Raw genomic sequence first — 24,364 nt, forward strand, 5'->3', positions numbered from 1 at the left:
CTACTGTTATACTATCATTTATAATATGGATATACCAAAATTTCCTTATTCAAATACCAGCTGAGGATCACTGGCTATTTCCAGTTTTTAATTAAATTTTGTATGTGTGTGTATATGTGTAGGAATATATATGTGTATACACACACACACACACAAACACACACACGGATGTTTGTGTGCATAGATGTGCATATGTCTTTGGAGATCAGAAGTGTACTCCTCAAATGCATTAAAAGCACTAGACAAGGACCTAGAGAGATGGCTCAGCAATTAAGAGTAGCTTGCTGCTCTTTGAGAGGACACAAGTTCATTTGCCCATCACCCACAATGGGTCACTAACAAGCAAAAGCCTGTAACTCCATTCCCAGGGGTTTCAACACACCCTTCTGGTCTCCACTGGCACCTGTACTGCCATGGGTTACATATGTGCAGGGATTCTAGGTTATCTCCATGCATGGTCCTTAGTTGGAGTATCAGTCTCAGAAAAGACCCCTGTGTCCAGATTTTTTTGGTTCTGTTGCTCTCCTTGTGGAGCTCCTGTCCTCTCCGGGACTTATTATTTCCCACTTCTTTCATATGATTCCCTGCACTCTGCCCAAAGTTTGGTTATGAGTCTCAGTATTTGCTTTGATACCCTGCTGGGTAGAGTCTTTCAGGACCATGCATGGAGATAACCTAGAACCCCTGTACAGGTGTAGCCCAAGGCAGCTCAGTATCCAAGTGGGTTCCCTAGTAATGGGAACAGGAACTGTCTCTGATATGAACTCAGTGGCTGATTCTTTGATCACTTCCCCTTGAGGGGGGAGCAGCCTTACCAGAGGAAAACAATGCAGCCAGTCCTGATGAGACCTGATAGCCTAGGGTCAGATGGAAGGGGAGGAGGACCTCCCCTATCAGTGGACTTGGAAAGGGGCATGGGAGGAGATAAAGGAAGGAGGGTGAGTTTGGGAGGGGATGAGGATGGGGGCTACAACAGAGATGTAAAGTGAATAAACTGTAATTTATAAAGATATAAATTTTTAAAAAGTGGAAAAAAAAAGAAATGTTCAATGTCCTTAGTCATCAGGGAAATACAAATCATAACAATCCTGAGATTTCAGCTAACACACATCAGAATGGCTAAGATCAAAAACTCAAGTGACTATATGTGCTGAAGAGGATGTGGAGAAAGGGAAACCCTCCTCCATTGATGGTGGGAATGTAAACTTGTACAACAACTTTGAAAATCAATCCGGAGCTTTCTCAGAAAATTAGGAAAGTGCTACCTCAAGATCCAGCTATACCACTCCTAGGCATATACAAGGACATTTGCTCAACCATGCTTGTAGCAGCTTTATTTGTAATAAACAGAATCTGGAAACAACCCAGATGTTTCTCAACTGAGGAATGGATACAGAAATTGTGGTACATTTACACAATGGAATACTACTCAGCTCTTAAAAACAAGGAAATCATGAAATTTGCAGGCAAAAGGTGGGAACTAGAAAAGATCATCCTGAGTGAGTTATCCCAGAAACAGAAATACACACATGATATACACTCACTTATAAGTGGACATGAAACATATCTGCACACCTAAAGAAGCTAAGCAAGGAGGCGGACCCTGGGTAAGATGATCAATCCTCACTCAGAAAGGCAAATGGGATGGATATGGAAGAGGGAGAAAACAGGAAACAGGACAGGAGCTTACCACACAGGGTCTCTGAAAGACTCTACCCAGCAGGGTATTCAAAGCAAATACTGAGACTCATAGCTAAACTTTGGGCAGAGTGCAGGGAATCATATGAATGAAGGTGGTGATAGGAAGATCTGGAGGGGACAGGAGCTCCACAAGGAGACCAGCAGAACCAAAATAATCTGGGCACAGGGGTCTTTTCTAGGACTGATTCTCCAACCAAGGAACATTCATGGAGATAACCTAGAACCCCTGCACAGATGTAGCCCATGGCAGTTTAGTCTCCAAGTGAGTTCCCTAATAATAGGAACAGGGACTGTCTCTGAAGTGAACTCAGTGGCCTGCTCTTTGTCCACCTCCCCCCTGAGGGGGGAGCAGCCTTACTAGGCCACAGAGGAAGACAGTGCAGCCGCTCCTGATGAGACCTGATAGGCTAGGGTCAGCGGGAAGGGGAGGAGGACCTCCCCTATCAGTGGACTTGGGGAGGGGTATGGGAGCAGATGAGGGAGCAGGATTGGGATTTGGAGGGTATGAGGGAGGGGCTACAGCTGGGATACAAAGTGAACAAACTGTAATTAATTTAAAAAATAAAATGAAAAAGAAAACATGTATTTCATATTTTCATATCTGTATTTCTGTGCCTGAAGAAATGGCTCAAAGGTTAAAAGCATTTACTGCTCTTCCAGAACACTCAAGTTTGGCTTCCAGTCACGTTTGCCATTCACGGCCATCTATAACTATAGCTCTAGGGGATGTAATACCCTCTTCTGGCCTCTACAGAACCCCGAACATAGGTGGCATACACCCACACATATAGACACAAAAACAAAATCTTAAGAAACCCTAGCGTTTCTTTTCCTTACCCTTCTATGTTAAAATAAAAAATAATGTAATAGAAACAGGAAAGAATATATCTTTGCTTTTCTTCTGAAAGTAAATAATCTTTTACCATTAAGGACGATGTTCATTGTGCATCATTTAGAAACTTTATTTAATAAAGTTCTTTTTATAGGTAATATTGGTATTAAATCCTTTAACTATAATTGTGAACAGGTCATTCTCCATATAGTTCTATCAATGTCATAGTTTGAAGTTGTTAGACATGAGAGCATTTAATCTTGACATAACATGAAGCTAAACTGATCATTTTACAATTTTCAGCTGAGATAAGTCACTGCTGTAAAACTAATCTTAATAACTACGTAATAGCAACCTTTCGATTAGAATTACAATAATACATTACTTTTCGTCAAAATTTCTTGTAGGAGGCATTTCCAAAAGTTTTGCTTTTCCATCGACTACAGTCATCTCTGCTTCAGAAGAGGAATATTTAGACCTTTTTTTACTGAACATAATTATCCACATGATTTGGTTTAAAACCTTTTACTATTTATTTTCTATTTGTCTAATCTGTACCTTCTTTTTTCCTGCCTTCCATTGGATGGTTTAAATTCTCTTTTATACATCTATGTCATGGTGTGGCCTTTACATTGTTCACCTTTTACTTTCAGAATCTATTTTCAAGTTACATGCCTCATCAGTGAAAAGGTTAAAAAAGTACATTTCCGTTTGCATTCATATATACAGGAATACACATGTGAGCCAGTTTACAGCAGTTATACTAAAATGGCTGAAGTTAAAAACAATGATGAAATTTAGTATTTCCAATATTTAGACTGAAACCAGTCAAACAAACTCATGCTCAAGCCTGCTTATTTTCTGGCTGAGTAGCTTCATGAAGTTATTATTTGTAACCTGCTAATATTGTTTAACAGAGCACAAAATTTAACATACAGCTGATTAATAACTGTTTATGCTAACTAAGCAGAACTCTGAGTCAGTGTATGTTCTATGGCAAAATCTATGACAAATATTAGTAAAGATGCTATGGGTAAATGGTGAACAAAACCTCTTCTCTTTCTGCAGAAGAAACTCAAACTTGATTAACCTGTTTTTCTCTAGTCTAAAAGCATAATAAAACTAGCATATCCTATTATTAGGCAATAATGCTTATGGGGGGAAAAGACACAGGACTGGTAGAGTACATCTGGAATAGGAAAAGTAAATACTGAATAGAAAGCAGAACCGTGCACTGGCTTCTCTATAGGAGCAAGCAACTCTTATAGTCAGTGCGCACACTTCGCAGGCTTCAAATCCGTCCCTTTGGAGCTGTGCTATTTAAGGACTGCTACACCAGGTCTCCAACCAGGGCAGCATTCTCCTACTGCACTGTGCACCCTAGGTTTTGCTTTAACCATAATCTGGTAAGAAGAGACATCTCACGGGCCAGCATGATAGGTCAGCAGGTCAAGGTGTTTGCTGCCAAGCACGATGACTTTAGTTTGATTCCCTGGATCAATATGTAGAAAAGAGAGTCCTCTCATAAATTGTTCTTTGCCCTCCACAGGAATGCTGTGGTGCGTCCCCAGTGTGTGTGTGTCTCTGTGTGTGTATAAATCAAATAAAAGTAAATGAAACAAATTTAAAAGACTCAATCTCACATAACTATACGAAGATACCTAACACTGCCTAGCCACCAACTTGTATTTCCTTCTTAGGTTTATTTTGGATAGAGTAGTTCTAAATGTGGCCTACAGCAATCTCCTCGCTCTACCTGTCTGGCATGGTAGTGCACTTCTACAATTCTTGTGCTCAGGAAAGATGTAGGATGGTCAGTTCAAGGCCAACCTTTTCTACATAATAAGGTAAAAACAACCTGTGCTACAAGACAGCCTGTCTAGAAAAAATGAAAAATAAAGAAAAGGACAACTACTGGGACCATGAGGAGACTGAAAAGGGAAAGAGTAAACAGAATGAGACTCTGCCATTTATTATTACCCGTGAACCTTAAAAACAGTGTAAACCCTTTCTATTTCAATTTACTCACTTAGTGAAATCAGTGCCTAACTTCAGAGACTAATTCAAAATCTCACAAGAAAACAGATCTAGAGAACATCTTATTATTGATGAGCAGTTTAGCTGCTTTATTATACCATGCCTGATTGTCCTCTGTAAAACTATCCTCACAGTCACATCTTCACAGATTTACCTGGTAGCTTAACAGGAAAAAAAAAAAAAAAAAAAAAGAACCAATGTAAAGATATTAGTATCTCAAAAACAGAGTTTTTGAAACAAAATAAGCCTGCTTCTTGTCCCACTTCCACAATACTTCATATATCCCTATCTGTAAGACGGACTATTAATACTTGAGAACAACTGAGAAAATTGTAGCACTTCTCTGCGACGAAGATCTGTTGAAGGATATGCCCAAAAATACATGAAACAGAATGAAATACTAATATACTAATATACACAACTTTTAATCTTCTCTTTATGTTTTTCTGTCCAAGTACTAATAAAGCTAGTTCAAAGAAAAAAACTTACTGTTTTAAGTTCTTGGCGCAATTGCTGATTGTAATTTGTAGACTCTTCCAACCGAGCTTCTAAAGCAGCAATTTTTTCTTCTTTTATTTCAAGGGACTTCTTAAGAGTAGATTCTAATTTTGATTCCAAAAGTTTATACCTACTATCCAAGTACAAGAGTAATATAGTTTGTCACTAGATGTTAAAATGTTTTTAGAGACAATTTATGACTACAACATTGATGTATTTAAATAAGATCTATAAGCCTTCATATTTAAGATGTCAATATCTTCCTCTTAGCGGTGGTCACAGAAAAGAAAAAGCTAGTAAGTAAAAAGAACTGCCAAAGAAACAATTAATACTAAAACAGGAAAGCTGAATAGCTAAATCTCCAAATACTCTAGTTTTATAAGACTAAAACAAAACAAGACAAAAAAAGAAGTTGATGAATCTACTGTATCATACATGTGTCTGTGATATTAATATGCATTTATTTTTATGTAATGGCCTATATGAGCAGTTAAGACTTTAAATTTAGCATAAGCTGGGCACAGAGACGCACACCTTTTATTCCAACACTTAGATGGCACAGGCATTCCTGACCTACAGAGTTCCAGGCCAGTCAGGGATACATAATGTGTCCTTGTCTAAAACAAAACAAAATGAAACGAAACAAAACAAAACAAACCAACAACACCTCAATGCTGGCTACCTTTAAATAGTTAGAATAAGGGCTGGAGAGATGGCTCAGAGAGGTTAAGAGTACTGGTTGTTTTTCCAAAGGTTCTGAGTTCAATTCCCAGCAACCACATGGTAGCTCACAACCATCTAGAATGAGATCTGGTGCCCTCTTCTGGTGTGCAGGCATACATGCAATCATAACATTGTACACATAATAAAAAAATCTTTTAAAAATTAGTTAAAATAAAAAGAGAATGGTATACTCATGATACAGCTGGAAGAGTAAGAATGTATTCTAATACTGTATAGTATTTTAGAATGCCTGAGTCAGTACTATGTTTTAAAAATTGTGTACACATAGGCACATATGTATGAATATGTACACACACTTGTGTGCGATGGCAGAGGAGGTATTTTTTTTCCTCTGTCTTAGTCCTTCTGTCAAGGTCAGGAAGGCTGGCCATCACACCCCAGAGGTCTTCCTGGTTCTCCTGTTACACTATCCCCATCCCCTGATCTGACCCAGGCTTGCAGCACACAAAGCTATACTGTGTAGAGCTTTCTATGTGGATACTATGAATGCAAACTCAGGTCTTCACACTTGCACAGCAATTTCAGGCTGCAGAGTAAAATAAAGGTTTCTGTTAATGCAATTTTTACACATTGAGAGCTCAAAGGGAGAACTGGGCTTGGCAGTGCATGTTTGTAATCTCAGCACCTGAGAGGTGGAAGCAGGAGCATCAAGAGCATATCATAGTTCAAGGCACAATCAGCAACAAAGTGAGTTAGAAACCAATCTGAGCTACAAGGGATCCTTATCTCAGTATCCCCAAATGAATCTAAAGACAAAACCAAATAGAAACCTAAATGTTACATGAAAAATTTATCCCATCCTGTTACTGTAATTAAAACTTTAAGATTTATTTTTATTTATGTGCATGAGTATGTATATGCTACATGTGCAGGTAAGTGCAGAGGCCTCGAGGGTAATTAGATACCCTGGAACTGGAGTTAAAAGTAGTTGTAAGTAATATAAACATGGGTGCTGAGAAACAAACTTGGGTCCTCTGTAAATACAGCAAGTGCTCTTAGCCACACAGCCATCTTTTCAGACCCTGACATTAGTTTTTATACTTCCTGCCTGATCAGATTTTAAATTTCATAAATACAAGGAACACAACTCGTTTGTTTTGGCGTTAGCTTGTTCTGTAACAGTTTTTAATATATCTACTAAGTGATTTTGGCTGTGTTTAATTTTTTTGTTTTGTTTTTGTTTTTTGAGAGAGGGTGTCTCTGGGTAGCTCTGGCTGTCCTGAACACACTTTGTAGACCAGGCTGGCCTCAGAGATCTGCCTGCCTCTGCCTCCCAAGTATCGGGATTAAAGGCATGTACCATGCCTGGCTACTGTGTTTAATTTTTGGTGTCTAATTGCTTTAGACCTTTCTGGTAGTATTATACAATAAGGAGAGAAAAACAAAAATCTCAGGGGAGCAGATAAAATTCCTGAAACTCTAAGTCCCAAGAAACAAATATATCGAAAAAGAAAACAGGATAAAGAGGTGTAAGTAATCCCATCTGTTCACAATGCTGACAATAAACTTACTGTGTTATGTATTTATACACTGATCCCATCAGTAACCTATATGAGCTTTAATGGCAGTATCTTCCAAGTGCTAGAAACGTTAATTAGAAAGGAGAGTAGCAATGGAATATGGAACATCACCTGAAACTGATAGACATAAATGCTACCATACAGAAGATGGATGACTAAAAGCACATGTACTGTGAGCCTTTATTGTATTTGTAACGTCAAAGCTTACTTACTAGTTAAAAGAAAGATGACTTAGTGGCTTAAAAGGGAACACTCTTGTGTTTTCCCCAAATTTAGTCATCAAATGTTTTTAATCCCATTTCCTGAACATTTAGTTGAAAATATATTTTTATCCCCAAACCTTTTATTATATAAACAAATGTTCTTGTCTGCAAGTGTTAAACTGCTCTAAGAATCAATTAATATTGGCTACCTGTATGAATTAAGGCTTGAGAAGAAGTGATATAGGGCTCATCTAAACTGGTCTCATAATATTTTAAATGAAACTGTGACTTAGTACATGCTTTGCCAGTAACACAAAATAGTGTTTTATAAACAGTAGATAATCTGAATAGAGAAATAATACATATTTAGCACCTTTATTAAGATACTCAATAAAATTTGCATTAATTGCAGAAATTAACTTTTCTGATTAAATCAAATACAAAATTTCTTCAGGAAATTATATAGGTTGCCTGACTTATTTTAAATGTTAAGTATTTTTAAAGATGTATTTATTTTATGGTATGCATAAATATGTTTGCCTGAATGTGTGTCTATGCATTTACATCCATGCCTAGTACCACCGAGGTCAGAAAAGCTGCCAGATCCCTGGTACTAGAGTAACAGATGATTGTGAACCACCAAGTGGGTCCTGGAATAGAACCCTCCCATCTTCTGCAACAGCAACAAGTAGTTTTATTGTTATTTTGAGATAGGGTTTTTCTGCATATTACTAACTGTTCTGGAACACGGAATATGTAGATAAGGCTGGTCTTGACCTAAGAGATTTCCCTGCCTCTGTCTCCTGAGCACTGGGATTAAAGGTGTGCGTCACCTTTAATCATTTATGCCATCTGTAGGCCCCTGGTTGCCTGACTACTGAAAAGCCTAAAATTATCTCTCTGTATTACAGAGCTGACCATTTAAACTACCAGCTAGCCTTGAAACCACATTATCAAATGCCAACTAATAAGCATTAATTCTTCCTAATTTACTCTATGTTAATGTATATGTATACAATATAAAAGCTAGAATGGTAAAGTTGTATCAATATAAAAATATCACTGAATTAAAACCTATTCTACATAAACAGTATTCTTTTTATTTTCCTCCTTATATATCTGTGTGTGAAGGGGTTATGTGTTTTTGGTGTGTTAGTATACATGTTTACATGCATGCTAGTGGAAGCTGAAGTTGACATCTGGTGTCTTCGTGAATTGTTCTTATGTACTGAGGCTGAGTCTCCTAATAAACTAGAAACAGACAATTTCAATTAGTCTAGCTAGTAAATTAGGCTCAGAGACATGGTGGCTGAGCCTAACTGTATGAAAATCACTTGGTTTTCACACAAGTTCTGAAGATGCTAATCCTGGTGTCTATGCTTGTAAAATGAGGGCATTATCTGAGCCATCTCCCCAGCTTCAAAAAAAATTTTTTTTCTTGAGATAGAGTTTCTTTGTGTAGCGCTGGCTGTCCTGGAACTCTCTCTGTAGACCAGGATGGTCTTGTTCCCAGAGATCCAGCTGCCGCTGTCTCTGCCTCTCAAGTGCTGGGATTGAAAGCATGTGCCACCACCACCCAGCTATGGTTTATTTTTCAAATAATACTATTTTTATAATGATTATTATTTTTATTAATTGCAGTTTATTCACTTTGTAGCCCACCTGTAGCTCCTTCCCTTCTCCCCCACCCCACCCTCTCTGTCTTCTTCAAATAATATTCTTATACAAAAGTTTAATTCCATGTTTTATACATGTGTGTGTGTGTGCACACCACATGTGCCCACGTGTGTGTCATAGCGTATGTGTGGAGGTCAGAAGAAAACTTGCAGAATTTGATTTTCTCCTACCATGTGAGTCCTGAGACTCAAGCTTAGGTTATCAGGCTTGGCCCCAGGACCCTTTACCTACTGATCCATCCTATTGGCCCACAGAACAGCATTCTTAAGAGTAGACCACTCGTCTATCTGAAACAAGTGGCCCTTTGGATACTAAACAGGAGACTACTTAAAAACCAGATTAATCCTATGTAAAGGACCATGATTAACAGAGAACAGAAAAAGAAATTTAAAAATCTGCACCAACCATTCTTAAAGTTGGAGTCATTTTTGTCCTGTCTGTCAAATCTTTATTTTCACACATTAGCTGCATTTCAGTACAGCTGCGGCTCTTGGCTGAGCACACAGCACTCACCTGTCATCGGTGCTCTGGGCGTCGTGCAGCAGTCGCTCTTTATTTAAACCTATCTTCTCAAGCTCATGAGTTAACTTTTCCAAATCATTGTTCATTTGCTGCGTCTTCAATTTTTCACTCACTAAATCCTTATTTTAAAAAGAATGTACAACTCACTCACGTGTCAAGAATGTCAGTCAAGATTCTATTTACTATAACCCAAGAAGACATAATTTGAACCAGATAAGGGTTATTGACTCTTTCTGTTATTACCAAAAAGCTGAAACCATTTCTTAAAAATCTTCTTGTTGAAAATAGTTTCTGAAAAAACTTTCTAATAGAACTGTTTTGTGTTGCTACTTCTTCATAATGCAAATGTTACAAAGCTAGATGACACAGGGAACCATAAGGGAACCTCCAATATATTCATGGACTTCAATGAAGCACAAAAACTTCTGTGTAATCTTTTGTATCACCACAAATCTTTCTCATGGTAGAAGAGGCCTCACCTCAGACATTGATCTGAAGAATTACTTCAAGATTCATACTGGCAAGTTCCTTCTTAATGCCTCTTACTAAAAATGCAGACCACAGAATTGTAAGATGTCCCTGTTCATGCCAACCCTGTCCCCATATTGGAGACTAAATGTAGACTTCACGTGTGGTAGGCAACATTCTCCGTTGGGCTGTATCTCCAGCCCCGAGAGACTTTCTATTTGAATAAGGGACTATGACATATGTGGCAAAAACAAAACAAAACAAAAAACAAACTATTTTCTGATGTAGGCACCCATACAAGTTTATTTGAGTACAACTTACGTGTGAATCCTTAGTCAACTATCTGGTAAGAAACACCTGCTCTAATTATTTATACTTTATTACTAAAAATTTTATCTAAGTAGGAAAGGTAGAAGTGGATTCTAGTTCTAGTTTAAAAATTCTAGTGACCTACAGAAAAGATGGCACAAGTTACAGATGAGCTCAACAGAATGTGGGATACAAACAAAAAATGTCTGCCTTAAGTTTAGGTAAATATATTTACCTCACGTAATGTAACCAAAGTTTTAATATCAATAGTTGCTCTTTTCACAAGCTCCTTATTTTCTTTTTCTAATTCTTTCAGTCGAACACAAGACTCTTTATATATACTAATTTCTTTGGATAAAGTTTTGTTTTCTTTTTCCAAATTTCCAATTTTTACATTATTTTCTTCTAATGTGGTATCTTTTATTTCTGCTTGTTGTCGGAGTCGCTTGTTTTCTTTTTCCAATTGTTTCTTGTCCTTTTCAAGTTGGGATGTCTCTTGCTCTAATGATTTGTTTTCTTTTTCTAGCTGTTCAAGTCTTTTGCTAGATATTTTGAGTTCTTCTAGGTTTTTTTGTAATGTTTGATTTTCCATCTCTAAGTCTTGTAGCTCACTCTCTAATTGTTGGATTTTTTTATTGCTATTTTCTAAAGCTTTCTGTAGCCTTTGATTTTCTGTGTCTAGTCCCTGGTAGCTAACTTCTAAGCGTTCTGTCTTCTTAAAGGAGGCTTTCATGAGCTCCAAGCCCTTCTTAAGCTGCTCTTTCTCACTCTCCAGTTCCTTGTTCTCCAGCTGGAGCTGGGCCATTTTCATGCTTGCACACTTCAGAGATTCCACACTCCTTCGCAGCTCTAAGTTTTCCTCATCAAGTTGGGAATTCTCTTTTTCTAGGGATTCTAACTGAAAAGTAAGGTTTTTAAAGCTATCCAAAGTTTTCTTAAATTTTCTATTTTCTCTTTCTAGCTCTGAATTTTCTTGTTCTAATGCCTCAATTTTTTCACAAGTAATCTTTAAATTAGTTATCTTCTTCTGTAGCAATTCATTTTCTTTTCCAAGGTGATGCAACTCATTTTCAAGCTCCTCTGTGCGCTCTCCCTTTTCTTTGTAATGCTCTAATTCTTTCTTCATTTGCCGTTTTTCAAATTCAATCTTGCTTAGTTTTCCACTTGTTTCTTTGATGGATTCGTGGAGAATTTTGTTCTCTTTTTCAATGTCTTTCACTCTTGCCTCAGCACTGATCTGGGAACGCTGCCGTAAGGAAGACACTGTTTGGTTCAGATGTTCATTTTCTTGCTCCAATATTTTAATCTAATAGAAAAAAAGTGAAGAAAATGTAAACTTAAAGTTGAAGACAGTCTTTAGACTTTCAAAAGCTAACAAAAAACATGGATAGTAGAATGTATGCCTTAGTGCTTTAATCTGACAAATATTTACTGAAAGACCATTTTGTATAGGATTATTAGGAAACTAATATTCATTTTTTTAAGGGATTTTACAATCTAAAGGAATGGCAAAGAGAATGCTCTTCAGATTGTTTAGAGTTAACATACTTCAAGTGTCCTTAAAGGTATAAGGTTTTAATTTTCATTAAATAATTTTTATGCTGCCTACACAGGTGGATCCTTGGTAAGTATATGTACCTTATTTGTGTGAATGTGTAAGTATTCCTAAGAAGAATTTTAATTGGGTAACATGTAAACAACAAAATGACCTAGTACAACTAAAAACAAATTTATTCAATTCATAGCATAACCTGATATAAATTTCAAGCTTTTAAGTGTTTAGGATGTTTGCAGCCATCACATTCCTTCCTTGTTATTGGGGTGAGAGGACCGTGCATTTTCTCCAGCTCCTCCTTAATCTGCAGGGCTATTCTACGGACACCTGAGAAGTACAGGAACTAAACAACACTCATAATCAATTGTTATTGAGCAAACTGATAATTTACTGCTTCCAAGTTTCTCATCAAAATTTTCTAAATATATGGTATAGAAAATATAAATATATAGTACAGAAAATGTAAAATAGCATTTCCTCCCTATCCAGATAGAATATAATTCAAGATCTCCGCACAGATACCTGCAAACAGTTCTGAATCTGTATGTGTTGTTTTGTTTCTACAAACACTGCTGATGATAACTTAGTATTAGGCACAGTAAGAGATTAACAATAAGTGTATCATACACCTCAGTGTATTTCTTCTCTCACTTTGTAGATAACTTTTAACTTCTCATCTTAAGGAAGCATTTAATAGTTTCTCTGACATATATGAATTGCAACTTAGTGACATTATTAAGTAAAATAAGGATGACTTGAATGAAAACACCATGACACAAGGGTAGTAAGTGGTAGTAATGGGCAGGGAGTGAATAAAGCAGAGCTGTGTGGACAAAGTAACCACTCATTTATGGCCCGGAATGGACATGATTTCGTGAAACTGCGCAGAATGACAGACAACTTAGAATTTACAGATTGCTGACTTCTGGAAACAGATGGATACATTAAATGACTTAATTTTTTGGACTGTGATGGACTGTAGTTAACAAGGAAGCAAAACCATACAAAATGGGGAGCTCTCATAGTTTGAAATCTAAAAAGTCCCAATGGATGTCCTTGCAGTGGTATATGAACAACCGCTTTAAAACACCTGCTCAAGTGAAAAAGCACACGAACCTGCCTCTCTGAATTTTCTCTGAGTGTTTCAATTGTTTTTTCAAGCTGAGCTTTCTCTTTCATTAGATCTTTGCTTAAATTTTGACAATTCTGAAGACTTTGCTTTTCTTGAATAATTTCATTTTCAAGAATTTCAACCTAGAAAAAATTAAATTACAAAGTAACGGGCAAAACATGTCAAATCAAAATATTACTTGATAAGAATAAAATCATTTTCATAGAATGAAAAAAATTAAAAATCTCATGTAGAGTTTCAAGTAGTATTCCATATTGATTTTATCAGCCACATTAAAATTTACATACATTATTCTCATCTACGTTAAGACAAATTTCTATATTGAAATACAATGGCAAACCTAGCAGAATAAGTGATTATGATATACTAATGAGCAGTGTAAAAATCTCATCGAAAAATCCTTGGATACAGTGGATTTATAGTATACAAATTTTATTATCTAGAAAATTTATTGGGAAGGCAAAAGCGGGATGTGGTGATAAAAGTTTAATAAAACAGCAAAGAGGAGACTTGGTGAAAATGAAAGGGGGGAAAGAAGAATAAAGAATGAAACGGAAGAAGTAAACTGCAGCAAAAACACATTTAGGCCAGTCACGGTGACATAGGCCTATAACCCTGGGACTTTGGAGAGCAGGCACGGGTGTTGTCACAATTTGAGGCAAAAGACAGTAGTGAGTACTGTCTCGCCTCCTGACCAAAGGGTTTAACTTTACCTACTGACTTATTTATGCAGGGGTGACAATTAAACCCATGGTGTTGTGGCACGGAACAGACTAAGCAAGCACGTCAACCACTGAGGTACAGCCTTGCCAGTCTGTGGTGATACAACAGGAGGAACAAGCTAAATCACCGCCCTTGAGGGGAAGCTGGAACTCGGCACCTTCCGCTTTTTTTTCCTTTGCTTCCCAGCTGCCTACGGTGAACAGCTGTGCCTGCACATGCTGCTGGACACAGTGTTCTGCTTCATCACATGCCAAGAAGCAATGGAGGAGCCAAAGAAACAGCCCAGGGATTAAGAGCCACTTGTTTTTAGACACCTGGCTTTAGTTCCCAGCACCCATATGGAGGTTCACAACCAGTGTGAACTCCAGTTCTAAGGGATCTGATGCCCTCTTCTGGCTTCCTTGAGAACCAGGCATACATGTAGAAAAAAAATAGCCATAGACATAAAAAAAAAAAGTAATATTTAAAAAAGCAACAAAGCAAGCTCATAAAATTTTCCTACTTATAAATTGTTCATATCAAGTATTTTGTCACAGTGACAAAGTTAATACCAAAGACTATAAAATATTATACTTTAGCTTTAAATGTTAAAGTTTTATGTTAATAGTGAAGGACTCTATGGCAAATTGGAATTTTCTGTTTTAATAGAAGATACTTATAGGAATCAAAAAAAAAATTTTTTTTTTTTGAGACAGGGTTTCTCTGTGTAGCCTTGGCTTTTCTGGGCTTGCTTTGTAGACCTCACAGCAATCCGCCTATGTCTGCCTCCCTGAGTGCTGGGATTAAAGGCGTTTTCCACCATGCCTGGCTGGAAAAAAAAATCATACAGTAATATCTCAAAAGTATGAAATTACAAATCTTATCCAGTAAGGATTTTTACCCTATGAATAACTAAATAATTGGCTTGTATCTATTCTATTTGAAAATATAAATGGTAGCTTAGTGTTGCTTCTGTGAAGAGACAGGCTTAAGAAAAAAACAAAACAAAAGCTTTCAAAAAGAAGTTTCCTTTGTAACAAAGAAAGTATGATTATATAATTATATCTAATTATATTATTACTTCATAATAATAATATTACTTCAAAATAATATAACTAGAATATCAGGAATTCCTCAACCCTCTAATTAATCACAGGAACAAAGTTACATACTTCCTGTAACATCACATAAGGCAGATGAGCAGACATACCTCCTAAATAAGAAATACCTGTACTCTATAAGTATACTTGGTAAAAAAAATTTTAAAGGACATTAAGCTTATAAAGAAAGAAATACTGAAAACCAAAGAACAAGCTAAGTAACATAACAATTGAAGCAATCAAAAAAATCTAGATTGTGGACAATTACTATATAACCTAATTCTGTCAACAGAAAATGTGCTAGGAAAAGAAAGAGGGGGACTTCTATACTAAATTAAATACTTTAGTAATATAGCAGTTGATGGTGGAGCTCCTACTGAGCGTTGACATTAGCACCGTCAGACTTGTTTCCGACAACAGAAAGTTAATCTGTGTGAGTGAGGGGCCTGGAGACATGGTTAGGCTACTGAGAGCACGACTGCTCCTGTAGAAGACAAGAATTGAGGTTTAGCACCCATGTGGAGGCTCACAACTGTCTCTAACTCCAGTTCCAGAGGATCTGATGTCCTCTTCCAGCCTCTCCAGACACTACACACATGTCCTACACAGATATACATGCAGGCAAAACACCACTTACATAAAATAAAAATAATAAAATCTTTAAAAAGTTAATTTTTGGTATGATGTCACTGTTTTTGTTTTCTACAAACTCCTTACTTTTTGGTGATTTATATTCTAATGTTTGGTTGTTGAAATCCCAAGGCCATAAGGAGAAAACAGGAATAATGAAATAAGGTCAGCAACAAGTCTGTCTTTCTTATTTAGTTGTTTGCTTGTTTGTTTACTCCCACCTCCCAAAATAAGCTTTTTCTCTGTGTAGCCACGACAGTTCTCCAACTCCTAGAGAGCTGTCTGCCTCTGCCTCCCAAGGGATGAGATTAAAGGCATGTACTATCATGCCCATCAAGTTTGTACTCATGTTTTTACTTATTACAACTTAATGACTTAATCCCCACTGTAGCCTCCTCTCTCTTCTCTCAGTCCCATCTTACCTCCCTCTCCCTTATGTCCCTCCCCTAGTCCACTGATAGGGGAGGTCCTCCTCCCCTTCTATTTGACCCTAGCCTATCCAGGTCTCATCGGGACTGGCTTTATCATCTTCCTCCGTGGTCTGGCAAGGCTGTACACCCCAGGGGGAGGTGATCAAAGAGCTGGCCACTGAGTTCATGTCAGAGACAGCCCCTGCTCCTCTTGCTAGGAGACTCACTCGGAGACTGAGCTGCCTATGGTCTACATCTGAACAGGAGGCCTAATTGAACCAAGAAACCCTCCACATACCAGCCAACTGCTCTATCACTGAGTAGCCCAAAATTATGTTCAGTATTACTGAACCGAATGACAGTCAGGGGGTTTGGTTCCATCATTCACTTAAGAATATTTACGGGTCTGGAGAGACAGCTCAGTAGTTAAGAACACTGACTCCTGGGCATATGCCCAAAAGATGCCCCACCATTCAATAAGGACATTTGCTCACCTATGTTCATAGCAGCTTTATTTGTAATAGCCAGAATCTGGAAACAACCTAGATGTTCCTCAGCGAAGGAATGGATACAGAAATTGTGGTACATCTATACAATGAAATACTACTCAGCTTTTAAAAACAAGGAAATCATAAAACTTGCAGGCTAATGGATGGAACTAGAAGAGATCATCCCAAGTGAGGTATCCCAGAAGCAGAAAGACAGGCATGGTGCATACTCACTTATAAGCAGATATTAGACGTATAAAATAGGACAGCCATCTACAGACCTAAAGAAGCTAAACAACAAGGAGGACCCTAGGGAGGATGCTTAAATCTTATTCAGAATGGCAAACAGGATAGATATTAGAAGCGGTGGAAGAGAGGAAACCAGATGAGAGCCTACAATAGAGGGTCCTCTGAAAGGATTCACCCAACAGGGGATCAAACCAGATACTTAGACTCATGGGCAAACTTTGGGCAGAGTGCAGCGAGTCTTACGGAGGAAGAAATGGGTGAAATAGAAGGACATGAAAGGGACGAGATCTGAGCCCAGGAGGTCCTGCAGAGACTGATATATCAAAGAAGGACTATGTATGGAGAGGACCTAGACTCTCTGCTTACATGTGGCCAACTGGTAGCTGTCTCCATGTGAATCTCTGAGTGACGGGAGCAAGGGCTGCATCTATCATGAACTCACTTGACTGCTCTTTGATCACTTGCTCCTGATGATACAGCCTTACTGGGCCACCAAGAAAGAGGATCCTGATGAGACGTAACAAGCTATGGGCAGGTGGCAATAGTGGAGAATGACCCCTTCCAGTGGACTAAGGGAAGGGGATGGGAGAAGAGGGAGGGAGGGTGAGACTGGGAGTAGTTGAGAGAGGGGGCTTCAATTGGGATATATAATGAATAAATTGTGAAAAAAAAATAAAGATAAAAATAAAAAGAGAAGACTGTCTGCTCTCCCAAAGGTCCTGAGTTCAATTCCCAACAACCACATGGTAGCTGGCTCACAACCATCTGTACTGGAATCTGATGCTGTCTTCTGACATGCAGGTGTACAAGCAGATAGAGCACTCATATACAGTAAGTAAATACTTACATACATACATATATACATGTTTTAAAAAATCCAGACTATTTGAAAAAGAGCTTAAACACTATTAAGAACACATTACAAATGGAAAAAACAAATGTTATTTATTTATACTAACATTTAACATTACAGTAAAGATTAAATTTTAGTTTACCTTTTTATTCAGTCTCTGGTTTTCTTTTTCAATCTTTAGGATTCTGGAAGTGCTGCCTTCTGCAGAGTCCATAGTACTCCGAAGTTCTTCTACAGTTTTTGTTAAACTCTGGTTTTCCATCTCCAACTTTAATAACTTACTTGATGTTAACTCATTTACCTCATGCCCCAAAGATTTCTGTGGTGCTGAAATATTGAAAACTTTCACTAGAAAAACTATTGTTACTTGTTTTTGTTTTTTCAAGACAGGGTTTCTCTGTATAGCCTTGGCTGTCCTAGACTCGCTTTGTAGACCAGGCTGGCCTTAAACTTACAGAGATCCGCCTGCCTCAGCCTCCCTGAGTGCTGGGATTACAGGCTTGCGCCACCTCGAAAGGCTCTATTATTACTTTTTAATATTAGAAATATTGACTTCTAATGTACCAAGATACCTGATCTTTAACTTTATAAAAAATTAAGTTATCTGAGATAGATACAATTAAAAAACTAAGTGAAACAAAGTTAAGTCTTGAGCTTCTAACATACACAATTTAGACTCAATAGACTAGAGTTCTAGTTCCATGAGCAATTACTTGGTAACTGCCATGTTGATGAATGTTAGGTTATTTGATAAATTACAACTATTGTCCTGCATTTTACAAGATCATTCTAACTCAAAATAAAAGGCATATCTTCAATTTCTGAAATAACTTCAAATATTAAAAGGAAGCTGAAGAACCCTTATAAACGGTCTGAAGATCATAATACACTGCTCATATTCTTCTAAAAAAAGAAGTCACTACTTAGCTTAGGAACAGAAATCAAGGTCTGGTCTTTTTTGTCATGATAAAGCACCTTTAACGTAACACTTATTTTTAGTTTCCCACTATTTTTATTGATCCTTTGTGGATTTCACATCATACACTCCTATCACATTTACTTCCCAGTCCTTCCCTGTCCTCCCCTCAACCTGTTACCTGCCCTGCAACAAACAAACAAAAAAACAAAACAAAAGTTCAGTTAGTGTATATATCACTAGGTGTGGTTAAACTCTTAGTGGCCTGTCCCCAAGATGGAGCTGAGTCCCTCCCCTCCCACATCCCTGCTGGCTTCCCTCTACTGTGGAAAGCAGCAAACCAACATCCTATCACAGTTCTTAACAGTTCTCTCTGACGGCTTCTTGTCCAGGCTGTTACTATTTTTTTGAGGTGGGAGTTGGGGTGGAGGCAGAAGTTGTCACTAAAGTCTTCCATGCCCCTCTTTCTCAGCTGTGCATCGTCATCGATATCACTGCAAAAGTATATGCCCCTATCACATTTAAATATTGATCAAAATTGGGTATAGTAAATAATCGCATTATTCAAAGAAGGAAAGAAAGAATAGTATTTGTTTTAGATTAACACATTGGTACTTTTTATTGCAAATTTACTAGATCCAGATTTTAAAGTCCTACTAGATCCTCAAATTGATGGGTTAGTCTACAATACTTTTATTTTCTCAAAAATATTATTTACTGTGGTCATGGTGACACACATTGTTAATTCCAGCAGTTGATAGGTAAAGGCAATATGGTCAAGAATTTCAAGGATATACTCACTGAACTTGGCGAGCCTAACTAGCCTGGGCTTTATGAGGCCCTGACTCAAAGAAACAATATGACTTGAATTTAACTGTAAACTTACAGGATACATTGTTCAAAATGATAACTGTGAAAGGTTAAAAAATATTTCTGGAAATATATCACCTTTTACATTTTGGGTGAAAAAAAATTTTAAGTGAATAATCTGAGGGTACTGAAATATTTAAGAGATCTATTATATCATCATTTTGCAAATCCCGCTTTGTCTTATAAATTATTATGTTATTCCTTTCCCCCAACTTGCACTTGTTGAGTGAATATTCTATCAAAAGCTGTAACTCTAGTCCTACAGCATTGTTGAGTCAAAAACCTAGTAACAAGATTCTAAAGGATAATATGTGGTCAGAGTAAAGAACATATAGACCAAATAACTCTTTTACTTAATGGATGACTATAGTTCTCAGAAACCAATAAATTAGTGTTCCAGCTCTTGTAATAGTAATTTGAAATATTTTTTAACCTAGCAGCTAAACCTATCAACAAATTCACAAAACTGAAGTTTTGCTGTAGACTAAGCAAGACTGCTCACTATATACTTCTAAAAAGCCAGACGTTGTCTTTTGTGTAATAATTTAAATTACATACTAAATAAAGCTATAATTGAATATGTGATACAATGTTAAACAGAAAAGAGTGGGGAATCCAGGTTTTTAAAAAGCTCCTTTTCCTAGAACAAGTTAAAATAGAGTTTTAAGATATAGTGAGAAAAAGAAGAAAAAAAAAAGATACAGAATAGTACTGGCTATGGTGGCACACGCCTCTAGTTCCAGCACTCAGGAGGCAGAGGCAGGAGGACCTCTGTGAGTTCAAGGCCAGCCTGGTCCACAAAGCAAGTCCAGGACAGCCAAGGCTACCCAGAGAAACCCTGTCTCAAAAAAAAAATTACACACACACACACACACACACACACACACACACACACACACACACACGTATGCATATACACAAAAGTAAAAACCAGAATCAAAAAAGGAAACACAAGATATTACTCTGTGAGATAATAATTTTGGAGATCACTGGTTGCCTTGTGGGAACGTATATATGGAAATAATATATGGAAAAATATAAACATAACTTCATTTATTAACCTACTTAAATGAAACAAAATTGAGACTACCTTCAGCAAGTTCACTAGTTCTGGATATCTGTTCCAGCTCCCAGCCAAGGTGTAATGATTCATCCATACTTTGTTTCTGTGCCATTTCCAAAGTCATATTTTCTTCCATTAATTCTTCAATCTTCTTTCTATCCATATCTCGCTCCTTTTCAATTATACAGAGTGGGGAAAGAAAGCTAAGATTAAATAGTGTAATTTCCACCCATTACCCATTTATTTTTACGTGTTTTAAACCAAAGTTTTTAGTTCCTTAACATTTTCACATTGAAGGCAATACTTAGTTATTGTAATCACCCCTGATGATTACTGATCAGGTATTAATATCCTTTTAAAATGATCTTATAAAATATTTAGGTCATTGTGAATTCTGCACAACATGGTTTTAGATTGTTTTCACTCCTCCCAAGTCTCCTCTTCATTACCCACACATCCAAATCTATGTCCTGCTTTTTGTTTTTTGGCCAATCACGTTCAATTTGTGCTGCCTATATATTCTTGAATATGTGGTCTTTTAAAATAATCTTTAAGAACAAAATGAGAATGTTCCTTCACACTCACTGTATTATTTTAGTCATCTAACAAAATAATTATGGCCACTGCTAAATTTTACCAGATCACTGTAGTATTTTTGCATTAAAAAAATGCTTATAACACAGATTTACTGTTTTTAAAGGCAAAAATTAATATTAATATCCATCTATAACTAAAAAAATATTTAGCTTTCTCATCTATATTAAAGCCTTATTAAAGATTCTAGCCATCCTTGTCATTATAGGGAATTTAGCTGAATCATGGAATTCTTCCTTAGAAACTAGGAAAATTGATTCCATAAAACTTACCATTTCCATATCATGCAATTTAGCTTTGAGTTGTAAGTTCTCTTTTTCTAATTCATGCAATTTGTCAGAACGAGCTCGAGTTCCTTCTAGTTGATCTTCCAACATGGTTTTTGTTTCTAATAAAACTTGATTATCTTCTTTTAATTCCTATAAACATTTCAAATAGGCTTTTAAAAACAAATTAGAAATGTGCTAATGTATTTTTTAAAGCTTACAAGATAAATTTCATTATCACAAATAAACACATTATGGCGCTCCTATCAATAGTCTCATGCAAGAGTACAGCTACTCAGTACTATACAATTGATTTTTTTTGGGGGGGTACCTCTCTCACCTTCTACTCCTTGTTCCAGAGTGAAATATATTATGCATTTAAAGTATGTAAGCCTCTGTTACTTCACAGGGAACTGATAAAACACATTTAAATGGGTCACAGGGTTAAAAGATTAAAAAAAAAAAAAAAAAAACTCCATAGAATTAATACTTACGTCGACTGAAATAGACCTAAAATTTACCTCTAAAAAGCAATAACTTGAAAGTGACTTGTTTTAGGTTTTCATAATAAAAAGCCAAGACAAAACTCTCATAAACGATGAGACAGGACTCTGCCAATTTAATTTATACTTAGTCTGAGGCAGAGTCTTCTTAAATAGCCAATAAGCCCAGGCTGTCTAGAAACTTGTGATCCTTCTTGTCTCTACCTCTCATTGTGCTGGGAGCCTAAATGATCTGCTGCAATCTTTCAGATTCTTTTCTTTGTTTTTTCTTCTTTTCTTGCGAGTGTCTTTCTATGTAGCCTGGCTGGTCTAGAATTCACTATGTACACCAGGCTGGCCTTAAACTCACAGAATTCACCTGCTTCTGCTTCTACAGTGCAGAAGGCATTAAAGGCATGCACCTCTGCACTTTTTCAAATTTTCTTGTCTAGGAACTAGAACACAGGTCCTTATGCATGTGTAGCAAGATATCCAACTGAGCTTTATCCTGAGTCCGCATGGTAAATGTCAAATAAATAATTTAAGAAAATCCTTTTATATAATTTGGAAGCAATCACAACTGTCATCTTGCTAAATAATGTCTGTTGTTTATAAAGTCTAGAGAAAATATATTGTTCTGTTGAGTTTTGAGACAGAATTTCACTACAGATTTGAGAATGCTCTCAAAACAGTGACCTTAACACAGAGCCCCCTGAGCTGGGGTTACAGGTTACCATGCTTTAAAACAATTGTATTCATGACAGATATAATAGGAATATTATATATGACTACATCTCTGTATATTTTATCTTAGAAACTTGCAGTTTCATTTACTAGTAAAGTTGAGGCTAAATGTTCTATTTTCTCATGTTCAAGTTATTTATTTATGTGTTTCTTTGTGTATGTATATGGGCACATTCTATAGCACCAACAAGGAGCTCAGAGGACAATCTGAAGTGGCTGGTTCTTGCTTTTCATCATGTAGATCCTAGGAATCAAATTCTAGGCATGAGGCTTGGTAGCAGGTGTCTTTAACCCACCAAGGCATCTGACCTACTCTTTCCTGGATTTTTTTTCCACACCACATACTCTTCTCACTCTTATACTGAAACGGAACAAAAATTTCTTATGCTTACTGGAAATAAGGAAGTTAACAGAAATGAGGAAAAGATGTCAGGACTGTCAAACTGAAACACAAAAGTTTTTTTTTTTTTCCTGCTTAATTTATATATATGTACCCTTTCATGATCTCAACATCCTAATGTCAATAAAATAAAAATCAGAAAAAATAATCTCCATTCTTTCTGGGGGCAAGTTTGAAATGACTTTTAGATATAAGAACATTGGCTGTAAGATGCACTCTTCAAAAGTCTTCCACGGCTATAATCCTAAATGGATACAAGGTTGAAGTGCTCTGAAGGACTCATTAAGCCTCATAATGTGTGAAGATATTTAAAATAAATAACTCAAAGAATTTAATGTTACCTCTAGATTCAATTCCTCTTCTTTATAAAATGCATTTTGAAAATTTTGACACTTTAAGAAAAACTATGAATAACTATGCAACATACCTCAACTCTTGCCTTATAAAATTCAATATCATGTAGTCTCTCTTTGTATCTGCTGAGTTCACTTTCCAGCTTATCAACCCTAATTGCCTTCTCTCGAAGCGCATCCAATTCATCTCGGTACATTCTAGCAGATCGAGCATCCGAAAGCAAATTCATGTTCTAAATATAAATAAAAATAATGCCTTGAATATAAACGTTCCCGTTTAACCACTGTTTGTTCAGACAACTTCATTAACTTAACAAAAAGTAATAAATCATGTATTTTAACGGAGATTGTATTGTATATAAATAATAACTGTTTCTTGAAAGCTGAGGACATACTAAACCTTTTTCTTGAATCAAAAATAAAAGGGTTTTAAATATGTTTATATACAATTTTTACATAATGTTCTCCATTAGCAATTTTTAAAAACATTGCAAATTAAGTTAACTACAATATTTATTCACAATTAAATTTACGTTTAAAAGTTAACTTTAGAAATGGCTAAGAGCTGTTAAGAGTACTACCTGCTCTTCCAGAGAACCTGTTTTGATTCCTACCACCAACATGGTGGCTAAAAATCATGTATAACTCCAGTTCCAGGGGATCTGTCACCTTCTTCTGGCCTCTGGAGGCACTGCACTCATGCGGTACGTGGACATACATGCAGGCAAAATACCCAGGCACACAAAATAGTAATTTTTTAAAAAGTTTAGCTTTAAAATACAAGATAATAAATATACAGAAGAGCTAAGTGATATAATTAAAGTAAATCACTATTTGAGAGAAATGTTTTTATTTATATGTGACCTACCACACACACCAGACACAAAGACGTACAGACACACACACTCACAAACACACATGCATACACTCCACACACACACATACACACAGACACCTCTGTTAATAAAAAGTGGAATAAGAGCCAGAGCACATTAAAATAAAAATTATCATTTCCTGGCTCATTCATCCGAATGGTCTGAATTTAT

At 36.6% G+C, this 24,364-nt stretch overlaps 1 protein-coding gene across 6 annotated transcripts in view; it reads right to left on the minus strand.

Annotated features, from left to right (window-relative positions):
- Window positions 1-24,364, minus strand: part of Ccdc88a (coiled-coil domain containing 88A) — a 127,177-nt gene that overhangs the window by 36,540 nt on the left and 66,273 nt on the right. For 4 of the 6 annotated variants that reach the window (XM_055628905.1, XM_055628903.1, XM_055628902.1 and 1 more), the window contains exons 10-17: window positions 23,393-23,551; window positions 21,346-21,492; window positions 20,507-20,651; window positions 17,773-17,957; window positions 13,183-13,320; window positions 10,747-11,817; window positions 9,726-9,853; window positions 5,060-5,201 (exon numbers count right to left, since the gene is read on the minus strand). In XM_055628905.1, coding sequence (XP_055484880.1) covers window positions 5,060-5,201; window positions 9,726-9,853; window positions 10,747-11,817; window positions 13,183-13,320; window positions 17,773-17,957; window positions 20,507-20,651; window positions 21,346-21,492; window positions 23,393-23,551 — 2,115 coding nt within the window. The remainder of the gene's footprint in view (window positions 1-5,059; window positions 5,202-9,725; window positions 9,854-10,746; window positions 11,818-13,182; window positions 13,321-17,772; window positions 17,958-20,506; window positions 20,652-21,345; window positions 21,493-23,392; window positions 23,552-24,364) is intronic. The other 2 variants (XM_055628904.1, XM_055628899.1) reach the window with 1 other exon arrangement.

Source organism: Psammomys obesus, unplaced genomic scaffold (assembly GCF_907164565.1).
Source record: "Psammomys obesus unplaced genomic scaffold, mPsaObe1.curated_primary_1811, whole genome shotgun sequence".
In the NCBI taxonomy this organism is placed as follows: domain Eukaryota; kingdom Metazoa; phylum Chordata; class Mammalia; order Rodentia; family Muridae; genus Psammomys; species Psammomys obesus.